The sequence below is a fragment of the Castor canadensis genome, chromosome 5 (genome assembly GCF_047511655.1).
Source record: "Castor canadensis chromosome 5, mCasCan1.hap1v2, whole genome shotgun sequence".
Taxonomy (NCBI): Eukaryota; Metazoa; Chordata; class Mammalia; order Rodentia; family Castoridae; genus Castor; species Castor canadensis.
This window is the reverse complement of record NC_133390.1, coordinates 4,315,774-4,338,338: the sequence shown is the minus strand read 5'-3', so window position 1 is coordinate 4,338,338 and position 22,565 is coordinate 4,315,774. Positions and strand designations below refer to the sequence as shown.

General features: G+C 45.7%; 1 protein-coding gene across 4 annotated transcripts in view; it reads right to left on the bottom strand.

The window, feature by feature from the left end:
- Positions 1–19,119, bottom strand: part of Dscam (DS cell adhesion molecule) — a 657,480-nt gene extending 638,361 nt beyond the window's left edge. For all 4 annotated transcript variants that reach the window (XM_074072614.1, XM_074072617.1, XM_074072616.1 and 1 more), the window contains exon 1: positions 19,021–19,119. In XM_074072614.1, coding sequence (XP_073928715.1) covers positions 19,021–19,063 — 43 coding nt within the window. In that variant the 5' untranslated portion in view covers positions 19,064–19,119. The remainder of the gene's footprint in view (positions 1–19,020) is intronic.
- Positions 19,120–22,565: the final 3,446 nt, after the last annotated feature.

Sequence of the window (22,565 nt, the reverse complement as noted above, 5' to 3'; positions counted from 1 at the left end):
AGCTAAGAATAGATGGGAAGTAGAGTCTGCACACTGAGTATTACAGCACCTAGTGACTGACAGAGAGAAGCCAGTGTGGGAGAGGGGAAGCCCAAAGAACATGGCCACCAAGATCCAGAGGCAAGAGAGTGACCTTGTAAGAGGTGGGGAAACACAAAGACTAAGATCAGGGGCTCATGGGAGATGTAGACAAGAGCAGCTTCAGGCCAGAGCAGGAAAGAGCAGGGATACACTGCAACTTTCAGGCACAGGCAATGACTTCCTAAATAGAACTCAAATGGCTTAGCAACTAAGAGAAAGGATTGACAAATGTGAACACATGAAACTCTAAATCTTCTGTATAACAAGAGAAATGGTCATTAGGTTGAAGAGGCAGCCCACAAAATGGGAGAAAATCTTTGCAGGCTATAACCTGACAAGGGATTAATAATCAGAATATACAGGAAGTTAAAAAAACTAAACTCCCGAAAAATCAATGACTCAATGAGAAAATGAGGTTTTTCATAGGAAGAAGTCCAAATGGCCAAAAAAACAAAAAAAAAAAACAAAAAAAACCACATACACACATAAAGAAAGGCTCAACGCCCCTGGCCATAAAGGAAATGCAAATCAAAACCATGTTAAGATTCCACCTCACCCCTGTTGGAATAGCTATCATCAAGAACAACAAGTGTTGGCAAAGATGTGGGGAAAAAGGAATCCTCATGCACTGCTGGTGGGAATGTAAGCTAGTACAACCACTCTGGAAAACAGTATGGAGGCTCCTCAAAAAACTAAAAATAGAACTGCTGTATGATCCAGCAATCCCACTCCTAGGAATATACCTGAAGGAATGTGAGTAAGGTTACAACAAAGACATCTGCACACCCATGTTTATTGCATCACTATTCACAATAGCCAAGCTATGGAAACAGCCAAGATGCCCCACTACCGATGAACAGATTAAGAAAATGTGGTATTTATACACAATGGAGTTTTACTCAGCCACAAAGAAGAATGAAATCATGTCATTTGCAGGTCAATGGATGGAACTGTAGAACATCATCTTAAATGAAGTTAGCCAGGCTCAGAATGACCAAAGTCACATGTTTTCTCTCACATGTGGAATATAGGTCCAATACAAACACATGCAGTATTACATATACAAAGAAATATGTACAGAGCACGTATCCAAAGGTGGGACTGGTAGAGGATACCTAGGGAGGAGGAGACGGGGATGAGAGTGACTAGTAACGAGGTTACATCACATCTGAGCAGGAAAAAGACACAGGAAACGCGCTGGAAGCTCCTGAACAACACAGGAGGGGGAAGGGGGAGGGAGTGCAGTGGAGGTGACATTGGCTTAAACACTAGGCACGTGCAGGTTTAATACCAAGGCCAAAATCCCACTGAACAACGAACAGACACCTAAACAACGAAGGACAAGAATGAAAAACAGGTTACACTAAGGGGAGGTCACTAATGAAAGAGGGAGGGTAAAAGGAGGAAGCTAAGAAGGTGAACATGGGTGATGTGTTTTCTATACAAGAATGAATATAGAACACTTAAACCTGTTGAAATCACCGTAAGAAGGGGACTAAGGTAGAAAGGAGAAAAATGGAGGGGATGAACCATTTGGGATACAATACACATGTACCTGGAAATGTCATAATGAAACTCCCTATAGAGATAACTTGAACAAAAATGTCAAAATCTCAAAAACTGAGAACAGGAAAGTAAATCAGGTCCCGTCTGCAGATTGTACTGGTTGGTGGGGGGAAGGAGATAGGAAAGGGTGTAGGAGGTGAATACGGTAGATATGTTATATACTCATGTATGACAATGGAAAAATGAGTCCTGGTGAGACCATTGAATGGGGGAGGAGGGATGAAGGAGAATGACGGAGGGGCAAATTGAAGTCTGATACATTGTAAGCACTTTTGTAAACGTCACAACGTACCTGCAGTACAGCAATGACATAATAAAAAATTTTTAAAGAAAATAGGGCATCATAAAGAAAAGAACAAAAACCAGCTTTGACGAAGGTGAAGAGGGCAAGTAAAGGTGTGTTCAGAGAGACTAAGGTGAGGACACAGAGTGAGTCAGGTCAGCTCTCTCAAAGTGCACACAGCCCAGTGACTAGATTCTTGTCTGCAAGGAGACAAACAGAAACACCAGGGGTTCTGATCCGTGGGCTCTGTTCTGTAGCCTAAGCACACAGTGCCCTGGGCACGGCCTGCAGGACCATGGCCTTGCAGCAGCCTGGGAACTCAACAATTGGCCCCTTGTTACGTGGAGAGGCACTGTGTGGGCAACTCTTCCCTGTAGTTTTGCTGGAAAGAGGGTCAGAGAACTGATGTGGGCAAAGGCAGGGTGACGGTGTGGGGGTGCTTTGTTTGTTTGTATGCATCACGGTGGCAGAGAATCAGAGAAAATGGTGCTTGGGTGTGTGACTAGGAGAGAGGGAAGCTGAGGATGAGGGCATAAGCTCAAGGACAAAGCCCTCAGTGTGTGGGAAATGACGGGTTCTAGAAATGGATGCAGGGGTTTGCTCTTGATGGGGACAAAGCCAGTGCCACAACAATATGGGGGTGTATATGGTATTTCAGTTTAAATGTTACCTTGAATTGGGTAAAATCACAGGGGTCCCAAATGGCTAGTCCTTCTGCCCCCCTGCTCCTAGGATGGACCAGGTACATGGTCTCCACACTGATTACGAGCTTCGTTCAGTTCCCTGCAGGCCTGGGGAGTTCTCAGACAAGCCAATCACATCCTCCCTCAGGAGCCAGGGGCCTCACTCTCTTGTTACCACAAAGCTTGCTCCCCACGTCCCTCTGGACATGTTACTGCTTCTATTGGAGCCCTATGTTGTCCTGTGTGGCACACAGCATCCTCCTCCCCCAAGCTAGGAGAGTATGAGGCTAAAATACTGCTTCAGATCTCACCAGGCTGGTGTGGGTGTCAGATGTTCAACCATCTGACCTCCCCATGGGGTTAAAGGCTGGCAATAAGACCAGGTGTGGATGTTTGCAGAATGAAACATTGTGTGTATGTGTGAGTGTGTGCACGTGTGCATGCTGGGGGCCAGTCCCTATAGTTCGCCTTCTGATTTCTCAGTAAATGAAAGGTCACTGACAGAGTCTGGAATGCGAAGATGAGTCTGAGGTCTGGGGAAGTCAGAGAGGGTGTGAAGTAGTCTTCCCACAGAAACAAGAAGCAGTGGGGGCAGGGAAGTGGACTGAGGGCAGAGCTAGGCCCCACATAAGTACTGTCCCCTGTGGCCATACTTAAAATGGTCTCTGTCAGAACACAGAGCAGGTGGTCTTCCTGCAGTTGAGCGTGGTTTCTCTACAGCAGTGGTGGACAGGCTGGCATGGTGAATCAGGGGATCCTAAGTGTCTACGATACAGGAATTCAGGGTAGGTGTGACCACCTGTTGAAATGCCTCAGATGGTAAGCAGGTTGGAGAGAAGGCAGGTGGCAACACCAGGGTTGGCAGTCAAGTTAGGAAAGGTGTAGAGATCTCTACAGGTGTGGACACATATTTTGTTTACTGAAATCTGAAGGTTTAATTTCTCTGACACAAACGCCATGGAAACGATGTGAACACACGTGAACAAACACCAGCTTGTGTGGAAGGGAAGTGGTCCGTGTTCAGTGGCACAGGAAGGAAGCATGTGGTGGGCAGTTTTCTAGTGACTGAGTTCCCCACCTCAAGGACGAAGTGAGATTCTAGATATTCTGTGATTAAAGTCAACCCTGAGATTCCAAATCAGCCCACGTTGTCACATACTGCTAGCATCTTCCTTCAGAGAAACAAAAAGGCAATCTACCACTCAGACTATCTGTAATAAATTATACTCCCATTTCTCTGCTCAAAATAGTGTATTTGCTCAGGAACCAGGGTGAGTATCAGGGTGTCATCAATTGACGAGGAGAGCCTGGAAGTCAAGTGCAAGTTCAAGTCAAGTTCTGGAATTAGACTGCTCAGGTTCAAATTCTGCCTCTACTGTTGGCTGGCTCTATAACTTCAGGACAGTCACTTCCCTCGAGTAAGCTTTGATTTCCCCAAGTGTAAAGTGGGAATAAAACTAACAAGTACCTCAAGGAGTTGCTTGACAATTAAATGAAATGATAGAATAAAGCACTTAGCAGAGTTCCTAGAATATAAGAAGAGGTCAATTAAGATCAGCAATGATAATAAATGGGATCGTTCAACACTTCACAAACCAGTGAATCTGTGGGTGTTATCATAGCTGTGCCACTTAGCCAATAGAGAGGAAGCAAATCTCTCTGTAATTAGGCCCCCCATGGACCCACTTCCCAAGGTATGAGAAATAAGAGTGGATAGGAGTGAAGACAAGCTTCACAACAGGGACCACCTGTGGTGCATTAACTTAACACCAAGCAGCACGGGCCGTGCAAAGAGGCCATCCAGACAACAGACCAAGCTCCACCACCTGTGCCCATCAGTGAAGGCAACTGTCACATGGGAGTAGTTGGCCGGGACGACCCCTAAATGTCAGAGAACAACAGAAACATCCCACAACATGGTTCACATGCACACATACATGTGCACACACACACACACACACAGGCACACATAATCCTTAGTAAGAGGGCTTTTTATTTGAGCTGAATAAGTGAAAATGTCTAGGTAATATTTTCTAAACTCCTTAAGATACATGTCCCACAGAGACTTTGGTAAAACAGTGCAGCACAGCAGGAAGATTCAGACTTTTAGTAGCAAAACTGATTTGTCTTTTTTTTTTTAATAAGAGCCCCAGAAAAAACACACTCATACAACTTTTGTCTACAGTTAGATATTTATAAAATAATTTGATTCTAACATTTTGGCCTGGAGAAAATTGATAGCCTGTTCAGAACAAATGAAGTATAATGTGCCTAAAGGAAATGCAGAACTTCAAGTTGGGAATCTGGGAAAGATCCTATCATGTACCATGAACGTAATATAAGGTCGCCCCTCCTCCAATTTTGCCTCTAACAAGAGGTCACAGTATCATGAAAGAGTTTACCACTGAATGCATAAAAGTTAATCAACCTGTCCCTTATTTTCTTAACATGACTCAAGTAAGTGAACAGGTTACAATGAGAACTAAATGAATTTTCCATATTTATACACTGATTTTTAAGTCAGTATGTCACTTGTGCAAAATGACTTTATTGCTTAACTTTAAGAAAACATAACCTAGTAATTTTCAGTTTAAAAATTACAAATGAATAAATGCAGCTTTATGTGGAAGATAGGAAAGGTTTGGTGAAGAGAAAACAAAGCCAAGGTACATGGGACCTAGGTTCTAACTGCTGCCCTAGGACTCATCACTGCCTGCGCAAGGACCAAAAGCCACCATCTGACCGAGGATGATCAGAGGCATAGGTCTCATTCTGCTATTCAGAACCACTGGCACAGGGTTTAATCCCAACTTCTTTATGACTTCCTAATAATAGTTCCTATCTCACAGCTTTGGGAATTGTGGGAAATGCTCTAGACCAAACACTTAAAGCAGTACCTCACTTCTGGTCACAAATAATAAATGCCAGCCATTATCATCATTATTGTCACCATCGTTGCCACCAAATGCAGCTACTGCATAGCACATGGTCACTTGAAATTCCATACCTGAGTTTCCCTTTACTTTCACCATATTTTAAAATGGGAACACTTACAAGTGAGATCTATTTTTCAAAGAAAGGCAAGAGATTTTAATTTCTACAAACAACATTGTGCAATTTTCAGAGGCAGGCATGGGAAAGCCTCCCTCCATTATGATTAGTTCTTGTGGTCCCATGGTTCTTGGGACAACAGAGCAGGACCATCCATGTACAGTACAGCAGTGCAGCCCACTCTGAAACCAAGGATGATATAAGTGCCAGCGGATCAAAGCACATGCACATATTGATAGAAAAACCTATCCATACCAATACTCCCATTTCTGGTGACCAGGTTCCCTCAGGCTCACTTAAAGGGGGTCAGTGATGGGGTGCAAAGAAAAACCCAATCATTGCTACATTTATCCAAGCCCACAGGGGGCCTCGACAACCTGTGGTCTGGGAGTGAAAAGCCATCACAATGGTGCCACTGTCAACGTCTGTCACTCATGCTCGTTCCCATGCAGTCCCAATTTTCTTCCATCAGAAAGCATTTCATGAACATTTTCCCTTCACAAGCTTCAGAGTTACCCAGACTAAGTACTCAGCATACCAAAGCAGATGCAGGAAGGAACTTAGAAAGAGCATTGGTACCTCAAGTCATGGTTGGCACTAAAGCAAGAACAAGACGATGGGATGGGATACATTACAAACTTGCAATAAGCACAGAGGTCACTCCTCCCACGGCCACCACATACACAGAGGCTTATGCCAGGTGGCACTCACAGTGAAACATAGAAAAATGGCAAACTCACCCAGAAACATGACCAAGCAGACTTCGGAGGCAGTGTAAGTCTTTCTGAACAGGGATGCCCCTCTTCAAGTCACCCCACGTGGAATGTCTTCAAATAGTTCTAACTGGGGTTTCCATATTTCCAGAGACTCCTCTAGTCCAACCTTTGCCTGAGAGACCAGGTTACAAAAATATCCCCTCTCCTTTTTACCAGGCAATAAAGAGAATCTACAGAGCACTGAAGACAGAAATCCTTACCCACAGCCCCTTCAGACACAAGGCAACCGAGTGACAGAAAATGCACTTGGGGCATTTAGCACCTGGGATTAATCATATTGTAATTTAGTCATCTGATCAAAAATGAATTATCACAATCACTTGAGGGGAAAATGGCTGGAGGGAACCGAGCACCTGGAGCACCCGTGTTCTCAGTGACAAAAAAGAGGGAACAGATGTGGCTTCTTTTTATTCATAAAGAAGAAGATAGTAAAAGGAAAGTGGTGGATGGCAAGCACTATCGGCTGTCATTTTAGAAGCAGAAGACATTGGACCTGAGACTGCCCTCAACACATCCCCTTCCCCCTCCCTGCAGGATGACTCCAGAATCCACGGGTGGAAAAGGAGAGTGATGCTACAGTGGAGCGATTAGGCTATAAGCTATTTAACTCAGGGCTCTTACCCTTGGCACTCTTGACAGTTTAGGTAAGCTAATTCTTTGTTATTTGTCTTGGGGACTGTCCCCCTCCTCATAGGATACTGAGCGGTGTCTCTGGTCTCTACCCACCAGATTCTAGTAGCATACTCCCATCCAGTGCTGTGACAACTAAATGTATCTCCAGACACTGCCCAATGTCCCCTGTGGCTGCAAAACTGCCCTCAGTTGAGAACCTCTGATTTAACTGAAGAACAGAAATTGTCAATAGCATACTTCTCTTAAAATTAATAAAGTCATAAGAATGAGGAGGGAGGTCCATTTTAGTTCCACCTGTCAAAAACAATGAGCCTAAAATAATACTTGCCCAGTTTGTGAAGTTTGCTTTATATTTCATGACTCTTTCTAGAATAACTCACAATGCTGAGCACTGTAGAAGTCCTTACATGCTACCCCTCCCCCATTTGAAACCCTAGTCTGCCAGGGACACCCTGACAAGTTCACTCACAGGCTGAGAGAACACCACCCCCACCCCTTGCTCTAAGATTGCAGCATGTCCCAAGCAGGTGAGACAGGGCAGCCAAGTCTCCATCTGAAAGCAAACTACTGTGATTTCAGAAATGCACAGAATCTATGAAAGCCTCTAGGCCCTGGGGAAACACCACTGTCTTTCTATGGTGTCCCCCATGCAGGGAAGCACTGATGTTTTCTCCTAGTTTATAAGGAGCAGAAGAGGGAGGAGAAAGGACGCAGAGACATTGAGGAACAGCCAGCTCCTCCATGTTTTCCACCTAGATCCTCACCGCAGTAGGCCCATCCTGCCATCATAGGTACCCAGCAACACTTGCCCTACAGAGAGGAATCGGAAACCCCAGGGAGGACAACAGTCAGCACTCATTGAAGTACGGGATACACATTTTCTATGGGTTAAGGGGATTTGTTCTAATAAGGACTCTAAGTCACACAAGCTCTCATCTTTATTTTTTATAAAAAAAAAGTGATACACTGTTTGCAACTACTCATGGGTTTATCACAGGTTATTAATTCTGATGATGGAAATATTTGTGCCCTTTTCTGTGGGGGAGAGATAAGGAAGGCTGACCTACTCTACTATGAAATTTAAAAGAGAACAGGCTGTGCTGCACTGTGTAGACTTGAAACTCCCAATCAGAGGGGACCTTTGAGCTATTTTAAACCAGTGTCTTCTTCCCCAAACTCCCTTGGCAGAGCTGTGACTTGCTAACATAATTCTGTTCCTTTTTATTTTTTTTTAAAGACACAGAAGTGGAGGAACCTATTGTTGCAAGGGAACAGACGTCTACCCCACTCCGCGTAGTGGTGAGTAAGCAGAAATGGCCTGCCTGCTGCCAGCAATGGCTTTTGTGCCATTCTCTTCTCCAGCCACAATTCAAACCAGCTGCTCAGAAGGGTCATTTCTATAGTGGATCATGCTAAAAAAATACCGTCAATGGATTATAACATCAAACTTGTTTAAGATGCTTAGGAGGGAAAGGTTATTTTTAATATTCTCTAAAATAAGATCTCAGGACACAAAAAGATATTTTTAAGGTACTGAATTTAGACCTCTCTCCGGCACAAAGTCAAGTCTATTTTAGTTCAAAAATCAAGGACATGGTGTTTTGAAAAGATTACTCCACCACTTATAGCTGCCCTCAATTTTATCATGTATGTGGGAAGGTCTAAACTGCATGTATGTCTCTGTCCGCCATTTTCCTTTTCTGACAGCTTTGCAGAATGATACAAACTTTGTATGACAGATATGGTCCACTTGTGACCTAGACGGGAGCAGATGCTCAGAAAATCCAACACAGAAAATCACCCCAATGTCCTTTATGTCTAACTAGAATGAGCTTCTGCACTGATACTAGGATGGCGGTATGTGCAATGTTCCTGGGGTGGCCTCGAAGCGAAACTTCTAGATACAAATAGATTCATTCTACTGTCTGGTCTCATTCCTTCCTAGCTTATCTCTTAGGATTATTCAATAGAGTAATCCAATTGCTCGCTGAAGGCAGCATGACTACTTTTAAGTTCCAGGAGGGCTCTCCCTTAGGACCCCAAGCTGTTATCAAAGAAGGGGTCCGTGTGAGAACACAGTGGAGTCAGTACACATGCAAAGCACATGCTATCAGTAAACCAGGGCATCAAATGCATAAAAGCAAGAAGAAAGAATGGCATATGGCACAGATGAATAGATGATATGAATCACGGAGATATACAAATGACAGATAAGATTACATGATAGATAGACAATGATAAATGATAAATATACATAGATAATCAATAGGTAATAGATCATAGATGGATAGATAGATAATAGGTAGATCACAGATGAATGGGTAAGTAGATAGACAGATAGCCAGATAGATAGATAGATAGATATGCTAAAGTACACAAATGACTCTCAAGCTACCAGAATCTACATTAAGAGTAGCCCTGGCACCTCCCTCACCCCTCAGTGATCCTTATGGCAGCCAGTGAAATGCCAACCCTTCATATACATACCTTCCAATAAATCCTACCCAATATAGAGCTCCCCAACAGTGAATTGAGGTGTACTTGAAATTTTACTGGGCCAATTTTTCAGCTAGTGCCCGATCCCTCTGCTTCAATCAGGGTGTAGGTGACTCCTTTCGAAGTGTGTGCTTTTGCGAAGGTGGATTTCGGCTCCTGGAGCAGAATATGCTAAGGTTTGTGTTGATATCGTCCTAAGCCATGCAGACCCCAGGGCTACGCAATCAGACTCTCTGGTGGCCAATGCTGGGGAACTGTAAAAGATACTATGTAATCTATAACTTAGGGACCCCAGTGGTGGTGGAGAAAAATGACAAAATCACATATGGGAATTAGAAACACCTGGGGAGCTTTCCAAACGACAGCCCTTCCCCAGAGTCCTGGCTTTGGAACTTCCAATGGGAGGCTAGGACCAGTGTCCTGAGTCTTAACTGGGAAGGTCCAGAGAAAAGGACATTAACTAGAGCCCAGTTCAAAGTATCAACAGAACAGGCCTCCCTCCCCCATTCAAATTCCTCAAATCCTGACATGGGAGCAGAGGTGGTGAGTGGCTGTGGATCTGATTCAACCTCTTCCTCCATTATCCTGTTCTTCCCATCAGACCCTGTTCTGAGCATCAGAAGCCTACTGAATAACTCTCCTGCCCTCAGCAATGGGGCAATAGAGGTTGGAAGTAGGAAGAATGCAGGGGTTCTTCTGACCTTAAGAGGGTTATGGCTAGTGATGCAAGATCTGAGAAGACACAAATGAAACGACCACTAATCAAAGTTAAATCCCAAACCAATACAAGATCACCTTGTATGTCAACATTTTTCACCCTGGGTCTCTTTATAACTGCCAAAGCAAGCCATTCAAAAAACAGAAGCCACCAGAATGAAGAGCTATTGATTTGGGTGAGCCCTAATATACATGTGTACATGTGCTAATTAACCATCTACTTTCAGTCTGCTGTTGTGCCAAGTTGGTTTGGGATGCCAACTTAAATACCTTGTGAAGGGAGGACCCTGGTCTTTGGAGAGCATTTCTCATTTCTTATGCATGTCCTTTTCATAAGCCAAAGAAGCATGAACTGCTTCTTTGCATGAACTGCTTCCCTTAGCATGAACTGGCAGTGAGGAGATCCAGCAGGGGTCATAAATGACCAAGGCCCCTTCGCCATGGTGTTAAGTCTCCCATTCTACCAGCACAGCCAGTTGTTGTTATTGGGTGTCTTCAACTCATTCCTGAAGACTCCCAAGTCATTCTTACCCTGGCAGCTACATATCAGCTATTAAAAATACTCCACAGATGATTATAAGAAGTAAACATAGTAATTAAGCAGTCTGGGATTTGGGGTTTTCAGCATCCTAGGGGAATGCAAGATCAAATCATGCCGGAGGGGGTGGGGTGGAGTAGGGTGTGACTGTGGAGTTTCTCTCATGAGAAATCTGTTTACTCCAAGTGAAAAGTTTCCATAACAGAGTCAGTTCCTCTGGACAGAGATAAAGAGGAGTAAACTTACGCATAGAAGGGAAGTGACCCTCGTCATCACGTACTTGCATTTGTCTTGTGATAAAATCATACAAATTGTCCCCTAGCCCTTTTTTACACAATGAGTGACAAAAAGATGAAAGGAATTGATGCTTTACACAATACAATGAACAGGGGTGGATGGCAGGGGTTTCCACTTCAACCACCCACTCCAAATGGCATTGCCCTTAAATTCTGTGACACCCTCACAATGGTCCCAACACCAGCGCAAACCCTGAGGTCATCAGGGCCATCTCTGGGAGTATCATCACCATACTGTTGTTTTCCAGAAGCATCTACTAATGAGAGAATTCAGATGTCCATAAAGAGCTACAAACTGATTTTCACTGTATTAGTCACAATGGGAAAAACAAGAATTGTTCAAATAGAATATTATACCAGACTTAAAGTTATTTTGTGTTTCTTCATTTGAATATGAAAAGAGTAGAGGCTCACCTGAGTCAAAGTCAGTACTCACAGAGGGTAACTCTCCCTTTACCACTTCAATATGCCCATTCAATAGTGGGGGCAGGGTATGACAATAAAACAACCCATGTCACCATAGTTCTTCCTGAGACAAAAGGCAAAGGCTATAGCAGCATCAGACTGTGGGGCAGGTGAAGACCTGACTCTAGTCCCAGTTGTCACCCTGTAAACCAGATCCGAGTTCCCATTCACATTCAGTGACTCTGTTGTGATTAGCAAACCAGGTGCAATTGGAGCCAGTTAAACCAAAATATTGGAAGGAACATAAGCAGTCCTAGGAAGGAAGACCATTTTGTTCCTTTTTAAAAAAATGTTTTAAATTGTGTATATTTAAGGAACCTGGAAGATGTTATGCTAATTGAAATAAGCCAGGCACAGAGAGAAAAATGCCCAATCTCACTTGTATGTGAACAAGAAAGCGTGTTCTCTTCCCCTTGTCCATCAGGATTTATGTCAAGCACACAGCCTGGTGCGGAATCACCTGCCCATCAGGGCCTGACCAATTAGAAATGTGTATATCACAACTTAAATCTCCAGAACTTAATAACACGGAGGGACCTGTGACAATCGCAAGATCCTAGATGTAAGTGCTCTTCTCAGAAGTCACTGTCCTCTAAATGTGCTTGCTGATTTTGCCCTAGTATTTTGCTGTTGAGCATCTTCAAGGTAGCCAGTGCTTGTTCTAGAATAAGTATTTGTAGCAGTGCTGCAAATGCTATCTATGTCCTCCTTTTGCCTCCAGACCCATGTTCAGGCCTCAATTTACATGGGCAGGGGGGAGAATATAGACTCGCCACCCCCATCTTTGCAAGTTCCGACCAGGACTGAAGCACTAAGAGCGTTTCTATGATATTCTGCAGAGTCCAATGCAGTTTTGCAATATTTCCACCAGGGTGGTGTGCTTCATTTCTCCTGCAAAATTCTGTGCAGTGCCTGGAAGTTGGGGAAGCCAGCTATCAGGATGGAGGTGATCCCTTGCATTTTCAATCCTTGCTTCCACTCGCTATCTTTGCCACCGCATTTAAAGCTTTCTATAAATAGGATTGCTTGCTCACTCTTAAATCTTACTCACTGTCTTCTGAGTAAAAAAATAATTTAAATAGGGACGTAGGCAAGCTTCATTAATCCTGTCATTCTGTCTCCCTCTGTAGTAGCTGCTTCCTTCTTATCTCCTTAGTATCTTTTCTACTCTCTGTTAACCCATGATGTGTATTTATGTAGCCCAGGGGGGCATAAAAACCAAAAATAAATAATTCAACTGTACAATTTTTTAAGCAAAATGATCAGTGTTGATCAACACAAAACAAATGCAAATCTCCAAAAATCAAAAGGAGATACATTGTAAGCTAGAAGACGTTGAATTTGACTCTTCTACTTGAATACAAATTGGAAATTCAACAATGACTGAAACACATCCCTTTCATGTTACTTTGATGAGGTATCAACATATATTCAGTTCTACTGCAAAATAAGGTAGCAACCAGAAACCCAGAAATCCATGGACTATTTAAAAAAAACAGTAGTGTGGCTTTTTAAACATGATCAAGGCCCAGGAGATTGGACTTTTTTATGTCCTGGGTGGCTCTTTGATAATGAAATGAATTCTCAGGAGCTGTATGAGAAACTTAAATGCCAGTTTGATGCTTCTAGCTGGCTTTCAGAATATGACAGGCAGTAAACATTGCACAGGAATTTCACAACATGTCACTTGACAACAAGGGCCCCAGTGCAGTGATGAAATTATGCACTGGGACATTTGACCCACTCCACATCACAAAGAGCCCCAAAAACAATTATATCAGGCTGTGTAAATGAGAGGAAGTCCCTTCACATGTCTCCCTTTTGGAAAAGAGAAGAAAATGACCCACAAACGTGTATAGAAAATAAATGCTCCCACAGCATTGAGTTGGCGTGTCCAAACGAGAGGGCTGCGTTGGGTCCTTCTCACAGCTCATCCACCCACCAGAATCAGAGAATCAGAGGTCAGAAGAGCAACTCCAGCCAAGGTGGCTCAGTCAGGATGGAAGGTAGGAAAAGGCAGATGAAATGAGATGACCGGAAGGAGGGACAGAGGATGAGGAAAGGAGGAAGGCCCTGTCCCTCGATTTCTCCGTTCTTTCACTCCTTCCAGCTGTGCTACCTTGTGCTCTGCTCTGCACTAAGGACACACTGGGGTGTGGCTGATGTTGCAGCCTGTCACTATCCAGTAAGGGACACTGCCATTAGTTGAGTAAGCGCCAAATGAGTTTCAAGTTACAGATTGTCCTGGCACTATGAAGGAAAATCTAAGGTTCTAGGAAAAGGCACAAAGGAGGGATTTAATTTCCTGGAGGTCTCTGGATCCAGGTCTATGAACATCCTGAGTGGAAGCTGCCTAACCGCTGAACCAACATCTGGGGATCTGCACCTGCCCGGCCAGGTGGAGAGCTTGCCACTTGCAGAAGGCACCCTTGTGCTTGGCCTCAGAATTCAGAACAGCATAGCCTATTCGCCATGGGGCTGCTGGAATCTTCCGTTCCCACTATCGTGACCCATGCATTTGGCCTGGGAAGTGCAGTTTTGAATTTCCTTGCCATTTTCAAAACATTAAGGACCACAGGTGTAGTTGCGGGAGGTGGGGGGTGAGGCACAAGCAGAGAGGAGCTGAGGATGTCCGCTTCCAGCCGTCTGGAACATGAAGAGTTAACGCGGGGCCTGGAGGGACAGGTGCTGCCCAATTTGCCTGGGGGAGCGGGGAGGGGCTCCCGGTCCCCAGCTGCGGAGATTGAGGGACTGCGGAGGAGCCGCGCGTCAGCATCACCCCTGTCACCATCAGCAGAGGAGAAGCCGCGGCTCCTGGAATGACATTGGAAGGTCAGCCAATCAGGCGCAGAGCTGCCACCTCCAAGCCGCACACGCCACCGCGCGGGGCTCCCTCGCCGGTTCGGAGGGGGTATGCAAATGCACCTCTCTGCGGGCCCGGGGGGGCCCCGACGCCTCCTTTTCCTTCCTGTGCACCTTCTAGGCTTGGAAATAGTGCTGCAGCGCCGTCCCCTTTACCACTGGAAACAAAGCCGGCCGGACCTCGCCTGGCATGTGTGTGCGCCTTTTCAGACCGACTCCAGGACCATGGAGTCTGGGCGCAGTGAACTTGACACATGCCGGGGAGGCCGCTTCCAAGGAAAGCCCAGACATCTGTGCAGAGCTGTCCTCCCATCAAGGAGGCTGCTGAAGACGACTTGCTGCATGTCTTGTGAGGTTTGCGCCCACTAGTGTCCTATGGCGGGGACAAAATTGTCACCCAGGTAGCACCACCTCACTATCTCCCAGGCTGGTGGTACTGGCCACCAAGGCCCAGCCTGCACCTCAGTGCTGCAGCCAGGAAGACGCCCAGACACAATGGGTGTCTGCGCAGCCCCAGGGCTCCTGTACCCTGCTGGGGTAAGGTGGAGCAGTCACACTGGGGTTGCTCCTTTTAAAAAGGACTCCAATGGTTTTGCCTAATGCAAAACGTCTTCTTGCCCCCCACCTATTAATTATGTATGGGCCACGCTCTAATCTCGCCCTCCTTAGGATTCAGCTAATTTTAGGAAGTAAGTTTGGATTTTGTAAATGCGTGCACTTGAGAAATTCATGACTTTATTTTCAAAGCAGAAACCCCCACTGTCCTACAGGGTTCTCAGATCTCTATAAAAATGATACCCATCCCCATCAAGTTTCAATGCATAATGACAGGAGTCTCTAGAGGTTCTATGAGGTCAGGGTACCTTTATTTACCCCGGATGCATCAGTGATAAAATATTTTGCCAGCTACATGGAGACCCTCACATTAAGGAAGTAAATTGGCAATTTTTGAGTCAAAATGATTTCCCCTCCCAGAGTGCTGTATTCACTGATGCTGTCCCATGGTTCACTAATTTCTGAGGCAGTAAGGAACCCATGGTGATACCCAAGTGGCAAAAGACAGAGCCAAGAGGTGGAGGCATATCGGCTGGCATTTATAAAAGGTCTGCCTGGCATTTTGTTAACTACAGAGGGCATCTCATAGGGGTGAGCAGCTTCAGTGAAAAGACCCAGGAATTTTAGATGAACCCTGAAATTTTGAAGTAGAATTTTAATCTGCTTGATAGAGATGGGAGGAGTGATAACATGTTTGCTTACATATGTTTATGGGAATTTTTTTTTAATCACCTTCCAAGATCTCAAGGTGCATTTGTATTTACAAAGGTCTTTTGTAAATGGTTAACTAAAATTAGCAAGTATGCAGTTCCTAACTCCCTGTGGGTGAACTGACACTGCCTGAAGGTGCTGCACACTCCACCTTGTTCTTGGGGAGCCCCTGGCTGTTACCACCCCACCCTCTCTTATCATCACTAGGCTTGGGCTGCCGGAGAGCAGGATGCAGTAAAAGCACAAAATCTCATGGTTCAGGAAAATCAATGTCAAGGGTGTGTGTGTGTGTGAGTGTGAAGACAGGAATATGCTCTCTCAATAAATCTGCTGATTCGTCCCCACTCTGCTGATCGCGAGCTCTCCTGTGCTTTTAACAAGAATTTTAAGCTAGGATCTGCTCGCCGGGGTTAAAAATCAAGGGAAGCTGTAATGAAACGATGCAGGAGGATGCCTGTGCTGACGACATGGAGGGACGCATGAAGATGTATGTGTGCACATGAATGTGCCCCGTTCCTTCCACTGTACCAGAAGCTCTGATGTGAGTATTTTGCAGCACTGAGGAACCCATTGACTGCTTAACATGACCCGTGCACCTCATCAGGTGAGGTTATTCATAAGCCTTTAACCCATGAAGGGACTCAGGCTTCCTTTCTGTGGTTTGCCCCAAATACTCTGCAACCTGTCCAACAACCATGCTTTTATTAAGAAATAGATTAGCACCCTATTACATTGGTAAGAAAAATGCAGCTGTCTCCTGGTAAAATGCAGATATACTGGGTATAATTTTATTAACTCCCCAAAACATCAAATTGCATAACCTTTCAGCAAAAACTGTTGTATCGTATCAGGCATTTTGATATTTGAGGCCTAGCAATAATCAGTTTGGATATTAGAATTCACAGATTTCTATTACACATTCAGATTTTTTTTAATTAAGGCAGGCTAAAATATGACAGTTGTTGACCAAAAAAGAAAAAATGCTTCTCCATTTTTAAAGTCTCATTCAGATTGAAAGGAACCATTTACTTTCACGTTTTAAAATAGTCTTAGGAGTAGGCAGTGTTTCAAACCAGACTCTTATTTTATTCTGAATGGGTATAGATTTTATGATTCTTTGCATGAATGAATGAACCCAAAGATCTACAGTCAGGCTTTTCCTTTTTTTCCCAATGCTTGGACATATAAAGAGAGGGCCATTTTTATATAATATAGTTCAGTAGCATTCTGCTAGATAGGATCAGAACACACACTACAGCAGTGTAAAATATGCATTTGCATGTGCTGTCCATGTCTTATATTGTGAAATCTATCATTGCTTATTACAGTAACAATGATGAGTTATCAACTGATGTTAAAAGTCTTCAAGATTATGCCCACAGGACAAAATACGTGTGCACATAGCTAGTCTTCATACTGTGTTAGGACACATGAGGTTTCATGCAATCATTTCCCTAGATAGGGTCATAACTATCATTTTTTTAGTTATGAAATGCTGATTTGAAACATCACACCCATTTATAAAATCTCGATGTCAGACTTCCATACTGTTTGTGTCATTGTAACTTAAACTGAAGAGTGGATACTGCTTGATTGACGATCAGAAGCACAACCTTACTCTTCACCCTGAAACACATACTTCCCCATAGGGTGGAAATCTTTCATCCTACAGCCCAGGCCTTTGCAAGGAGCCTGAGATGTTCACCCTGACAGACAAGGGAGGCCATCAAGACTGCTGACTTTGGAGCACATCTGCCAGCATTTGTGCATTTTCTGTGAGTTTCCATTAGCAGGCCAACAGAAAGGGCCCATTCCTCTAACACATCACTGCATGCTCCCAAAGCACAGCTATCCCCCAAGGGAAATTGCCGCGAGGAGGCAGTACAGGTAAGAGTGCCTTCTGGGATGGAGAGGTGTCTTGTCAGAACTTGTTGCAATTTTTGCCTGCAAGGAAATCTCCAAATTAAAGTTTCCAACACTTTGCTTTAGGTTCTGTTAAAGAGCAAAGTGCCGTTTTAGTGTTCATTCCGGGAGTTCCTTCTGCATTCAACTCCATCTTTTCTTAGTCATCATTTTTAAAAATTGGACAACGTTTATGCATTTCCCTGGGCCAGATCTTTAAGCTCTACCTAGACAGGCAAAGAAAATGCAGCCGACACTCACAGGTTCCCTGTGTATCTTCCAGGAAAATCTTAAGCTTCCCTTTGCTTCTCCTGTTTTCTTGCAAGGTCCAGTTTTCCTCCTCCTCCTTCTCTCTCTTTCTCTCTCTCTCTCTCTCTCTCTATCTATCTCTCTTCCCCACCCTCCCCCTCTGGTAAGGAATTCTGCTTAATGGTTTAATTTTAACTGTCAGCAGGTTACACATTACATGCAGATGCATGTTCTGAAATTTGAAATGGGAATGTGAGCCATAGCTACTCCCAGGCAATGTCAAATGATGACAGTCCCTTCTTGCTCCCACATGAGAGGAAGCCATTCATACATGTAAGTTCATATTTACGAGGTGACAGGCAGCCTAAGGTGCAGTCACACTTACTAATTGGGTCTGACTCTGTCAAGAGCAATAGCTTCCTAACTACCCAGGAAGAAAGCATTTCAAAATATAATATTGGCTGGGCATGAGGAAAGAAATACTGTTTACGATATTCACTGATTTCAATTTTACAACTGCACAGGTGTTTTTTTTTTAATTTGTCAACATTTCAGATGATGTAATGCTTATGAGTACATATTTTTACATGAACTACTGTGAAGGCTGTGTAGTGCCAAGGGGGTGAGGGGGATGTAGAAAGATAGATCTTTCTTAAAGCCTTCATTACTGCTGGAGGTAAACTGTAGCAGAATTAAACACATGTTTCAAAGGCTCAAGACGCTTAGAATCTGAAGGCAAGTATTCTTCCTTGACCTCTCCACCTGCCTGAGCTTAGAATGTCGTGTCCCTTTTCGGGTTGTAATATGCAAAGTGGCGATCTTCCCCTCTTTCCTGCTCTCACCAAACCAGGCTGACTGTGGACACGGTGGCAGTCTAGAACTGGAGTTACAGCCTCTGAGCTGTCACTTGGCCAGGCAAAGCGCCCTCGCATCATTACAGAGCAATTTCTCCCGGCCTCTCTTCACTGCCACCTCTCCTCTCCAAAGCAATACAAATATTTAAAGAATAAATAAAAGCATGAAAATTTAAACACGGATGGGGGAGAAAGAAGGGAAGATTTCACCCATGCATCCAACCACCAGCACCACGAAAGCCCCCTCCCCTTTCCCAGATCAATTTCAAGAAATGAAATTCATCACAAACCGAAAGGCTCACCATTCGCGAAGCTCTGGAACAAGGAGAGAGCCAGTATCCACATGCCCCAGCTGCGCCCGGCCTCCCGCGAGCGAGCGAGCGAGCGAGCCACGCGCCGGCCTCGCCCCCCGCGCTCCGCTGCGCTCCGCCCGGCTCGGCTCCGCTCGCCGCCGCTCGCCACCTGCCCGGGGGCCGCCGCCCGCCCGCCGCTGCTGCCGCCCAGCCGCCCGGGCACGCGGCGCGGCCGGGCTCCGGGGCGAGGGCTGAGCTGCCCGCGGGCTGCGCTCCCGCACACCTGCTCCCGGTCGGGCGCCGCGCCCAGCGCCGCAGCCACAGCCCAGGTGCGGTGCGCTGCGGTGCGGTGCGGTGCGGTGCGCCGCGAGCTCAGGGGGCCGCCGGCAGGTGGGCAGCTGCACACAGCGGCCGCCGCGGGCGTGAGCTCATCCCGGGCACCCGGCGCCCCGAATGCGCAGCCAGCGGCCTCCGGTGCGCTGCGCCAGCCTCACCCTCCGCAGCCAGGCAGCAGGCGGGCGGGCAGGCTCATCTTTCCTCTGCGCGGCCTTAATCACATTGATCCCTCTGCTAACCTTCCCTGCCTGCCTGCCTGCCTGCCAGCCGGGCGAGCAGAGCCGCGCGTGGAGGCGAGTGGGGACCCCTCCCCTGCTCTGGCCGCTGGGGCGCTCTGCAGTCTTAAAGCAGCAGCTGAGAAAGTGCAGCCGAACTGGAGGCAGGACCGGGGAGAGCGCAGCCACCACAGTCACGCACAGTCATCAGGATGAATTTCTTAGGGGCTTAAATAATCATTTCAGCAGCTGATTACTTTTTTTTAGTTATTTTCTTGCCGGTTGCTAATAAGATATGGCCAGAGGTGACTACTCTCTCTGGAAGATTGCTGGCTAAACAGAGGAGACCATGAAATGTTAGCAGTTTTAATAAAATGTGCAGCAGGATTCAGATTTTGTATTTACTCTCAGAAAAAAAACTAAAAAAGTCCAGTTCATTTGCCTAGAGGGAAAGGCTGCCTCCAAACCCTTGCTGCTACTGTAAAAAGATCTCTATGATTTCACTGGCTTATTTTTAATTATCTTGAATACATGGTAGAATACAAACAGACAATTCTAATTTTGCTCTCTGAATGGTGCATGAAAAACTGATTAAAATTGCTGATAACGTGTGTAATCCCAAACATGTAACCCCTTCCACGTTATTGTGAAAAGCAGTAGAACATGTCCTGAATGTGCAGGATGAGGTCCTTAAAGTCATATTCAAATAAAACCTCTTCAAAGGCCATACATCCATATCCATCACTTTGCAAAATAATGACCTACAGGGCTGGAGTGCTCCCAATTTCAGAGCCAAGAGAGAGTGTTCCCAGGCAGGAGGATGAAGACTAAGAAAGCTTTTGAGGCAAGTGGGTAGGGGACTGTTTCATGGGAAATCAAGCTGGTTTCCTAGGCTCTGGACATCTCCTGCCCAGGCTCCATGCGCCCCTCCGAATGACACACACCTAACACAGCTCACAAAATAACACGGGCAAAGCAAATGGTGAGGCAGAAACAAAATGGTGCTTTACCAGGGTTGGGCACAAGATGGCCAGGCCCTGTGTGTTAGGAAGGGTCCTTTGAGCTGGTGATGCCTCAGCTGCCATTGCTCTTCAGTGCAGGTGATCATGTGCTGCCGCCCACTCAGGCTGCGCCTCCAGCTCTGCTTCCCACACATGGGAACCTGAGTGTCCTCTGGCTCTGCAAACACTGAGTGTTCACTCCCTGGCCCTTCCTCAATGCAGTGCAGGAAGGCAGGCCATGGGCTTGGTTTCTATTGCTGCTTTTAACTGGTCCCCAATTCATTCAATTCACAAATTCTTCACTGCATACCCACCACCTGCAAGGCTTGGCTCAGCCTTAGTAGATGCTTTAGCACTGGTATCAGACACACCCAAGTCATGCTTGCACCCTCCACATCCCAGGTCTGGGCTCATGCATGTTCTGTGAGCCTCCTTTTTCTCACATGCAGGATGGAAACGATCAGGGTTCATAACTCTGATGGCTGTGAGCTCAGTGACCATGCCTATGCATGGTCACTATAGCCACTGAAGGCTGGGGTTCTTAACTCAGTTTGGGAGCAGGGCTGACTACATAATTTGGGGGGGTCCAGTATCAAATGAAAATGGAGGGCTCCTTTTCCAAAAAGAAGAAAAAGCACCATTTAAGGCCCTAAGTTAGAAAATTTTGTCTTCTTCTGCAGGCTCTTTTGACCTGTCATGGCATCTTTTACTTACTACTTAATGCTGTGCTTGCTTGGGCATGGAATAATCCAGAGGCCAGGGCTCTGCCTGTCCCATGCACTGGGCCAGCCAAGGTTGAAGGCTAAGGAAGCACTTTCACTTTCTCACTGGTCACTTCCTGAAAGTGACAGATGCCCAAGTGATGGCACCCTCCAGCTGGGATCAGACATGAGCCAGAGATTCAAGTCACTTGTGGAACAGCATGCTTTGACACTGTTAGCCAGGGTTGGGGACAGTAGCTTCCAGGCCCCACCCTAAGATGATACACAGCACACACACCCAACCTGAATCCTCCCTGGGAGCATTCCCAGAGGCATGGTCGGTATTGGCAGAACACAGACTCCCTCTCTGAAACAACCAACTGCAGCCTGATAGGAAAGCAGCAACAGCGGGGACGAGAGCCTGGTTAAGACCCGGGGCTCCATGAGATGGGGGACAATGGGCAGCCAGGAGCCCTCCAAAGGGTGGCTCAGGTGGAATGGTGCAGAAACTAAGGCTCTCGAGTTAGAAACATGAAGCCAAAGATAATGACATTATAATAATGATCATTCCATCATTAGGGCAAGTCCCTCTGAATGCAGGACCTGGGAGGACCTTGTTTGAGGGCATCCGTCCCATCCTTGAAGCCAAGCCCTCTTTGGTTGACTCTAATGCATTGCTGAATGGGCTAAAGACCTTGAATGGGTCTAACTCATGCGCCAAACTCTCTCTTCATATGTGTTCATATCACCTACCTCCACCCAGGAACATGCATATGTCCCACTGAACTGTGAGCTCCATGAGATCAGACAGGCTCTCCTGGGCAGTGAGGTGTCCCCAAGAACTGGCTCATAGAGGTACCTGGTAAACACTTGTGGACTGGAATAGATCTCTCTGATGTGGGAGGATGAAACCCCATGGAAATTCAGAGGTGCAAGCCAGCACCTCATCATCCCTCTCTCATTAGCCTTTGGGAGTACATGACACTTTGAGCCCCAGGCCCAGTTACAGGCAAAACGTCATCTCTGCAAACAGCAGACATGGCCCACAATACTGGCAGTGACTCTCCCACTCTTTCTCCTGTAGAATGATGGAGTCCTCTACATTTGGGCTATGTCAGATATCTACAGGCCAATGTAACAGTTCCTGGGGAGCTCAGAGATGGATGGATAGGACAGGCTGGCAAGGGGGGCTGTGTGCCCTGAGAGAGGAGACATCAGAAAAGCCAACTTTAAAATACGTTAGGAGCGACAGGATTCCTTCTTCTCTGCTCCTGATTAGTGTAAGACCTAACCTGCAGATC